Source organism: Habropoda laboriosa, unplaced genomic scaffold (assembly GCF_001263275.1).
Source record: "Habropoda laboriosa isolate 0110345459 unplaced genomic scaffold, ASM126327v1 scaffold203, whole genome shotgun sequence".
NCBI lineage: Eukaryota > Metazoa > Arthropoda > Insecta > Hymenoptera > Apidae > Habropoda > Habropoda laboriosa.
In genome coordinates, this window is record NW_017100358.1 from 1580919 (window position 1) to 1582828 (window position 1910).

The window sequence follows — 1910 nt, forward strand, 5'->3', positions numbered from 1 at the left end:
ATATATTTTAATTTAATTTTATTTTTTTATCATATATATTTAACATATAAAGTTAGTTTAATAGAAAAACAGTTTCACACTGCTTCTTCCTGAAAGATATAAAATTTAACAATAATGGCATATATTTTTTGAAAATAGCATTGCAAAAATTGGATGCAAGTTATAATCAGTTGGAAATGTTGCCACCTCTGGGTGAATTGAGGAAGATAGAAACAGTGATGTTACATACAAACAAATTAACAACATTTCCTGACATGTCTGGTTGTACACTATTAAGAGTACTGCACTTGGCTGATAATAACATTGCTGTACGTACTATTACAAGCTAATCTTAGCATAAATAGTGATCATTTATGAAGAAATTAAGTAGATTATTATTTCTGTTAAGTAAAGAGAGGAGATTGTTTTTATATTTAATATTTTTATAAAAGGTGTACTTTGTGGCCTCTGGCAAAAAATATTATTGCAGTGATTGATAATAATAGTAATATTATATGTAATAAAGTTATGTATAATAAATTTTTAATATTTATTTTGCATAATTTATAGGAAATTGATATGTCTTGTTTAGAAGGTGTAGGACAATTAAAAACATTGACTTTAGGAAATAATCAAATTGAAACAATACCAGAGGAAGTAATAAAACTGGTTTATCTAGAAATTTTTGATTTATCACACAACAAAATAACTGTGTATGTTACTTTGAATGCATTATTATTCTATTTCAGAGAAGCATTTTCGAAATAATATTCTTTATTTTACAGAATACCAAGTTATGTAGGCATAATGCCTAATTTAAAACAATTTATAATTGATGGAAATAATGTACAAAATGTAAGAGCCGATATAATACGATGTGGTACATCTCGAATTTTAAAACATGTACGTCAAGATATTAAAAGTACAAATTTAAATATACAAGAACATGTAATATCAGATGCCAGTACAAATATTTATCCAGATAAGTACGTGATGTACTTAATTCAATGCTGACTGTGTGCTGCTTGTGTGTATGACAACAATAAATTAATTTTAATATAATACCTTAGATACACAATGCAAAGTACAAAGTTGCTCAGCTTAGCTGGACAAAATCTTACTGAATTACCACAAGAAGTATTGGAAAATGCGTGTAAAGCTGATGTAGGTACAGTGGATTTAAGTAGAAATAAATTCTCTGTCTTACCGGATGAGCTACGTGTAATTGCAAGAGTTGCTGATTTAAAATTGATATCTAATCAACTAACGTATCTACCAGAATGGATTGGTGAAAAATTTCAATATTTACAAGTTTTGGATTTGAGTAAAAATTTGTTAGAAACGCTGCCTGCAAATCTCGGTTCGCTTAAATATTTACAAGAACTTAATATTTCATTCAACAGGTATTACATTACACATATATTTAAATTACGTTACTACAATTTTTATTTTTATAATATGCATCCATATACATATAAATGAAGCAGTATTAAAACTTATTGATATTTTGCACACAGGTATAAAGAAATACCGGAATCTGTTTCTGATGTCAATTCTCTAGAAATATTAATAGCAAATGACAATTCAATCACTGATATCAATGTGCCATCTTTACAAAAATTACAAAAACTCGCAACATTGAATCTTGCTAATAACAATATTGGACTTGTACCACCAGAACTTGGCAATTTAAAAAGCATAAAGTGAGTTAAAATAAGTGAATTATAATTATTCGGTATGTTACAATGATAAACATTTTCAGGAATCTATATTTGTCTGGAAATTGCTTCAAACAACCAAGACAAGCAATTTTAGCAAAATCTACAGAAGAAGTGCTTGCATATCTTAGGAACAGAATACCTCACTGAAATGTACAAGTTGTTGAAATATATTGAGATGTTTTTATATAGCTAGAAAAATATGCAGGGGTT

General features: G+C 27.6%; 1 protein-coding gene across 1 annotated transcript in view; it reads left to right on the forward strand.

Annotated features, from left to right (window-relative positions):
* LOC108574690 (leucine-rich repeat-containing protein 40-like) overlaps positions 1–1910 on the forward strand; it is a 3353-nt gene extending 1443 nt beyond the window's left edge. Inside the window, 6 exon segments of the mRNA XM_017937314.1 lie at positions 13–308; positions 550–692; positions 765–965; positions 1050–1382; positions 1497–1682; positions 1742–1910. Of these exon segments, the coding sequence (XP_017792803.1) occupies positions 13–308; positions 550–692; positions 765–965; positions 1050–1382; positions 1497–1682; positions 1742–1847 (1265 nt within the window). The 3' untranslated portion in view covers positions 1848–1910.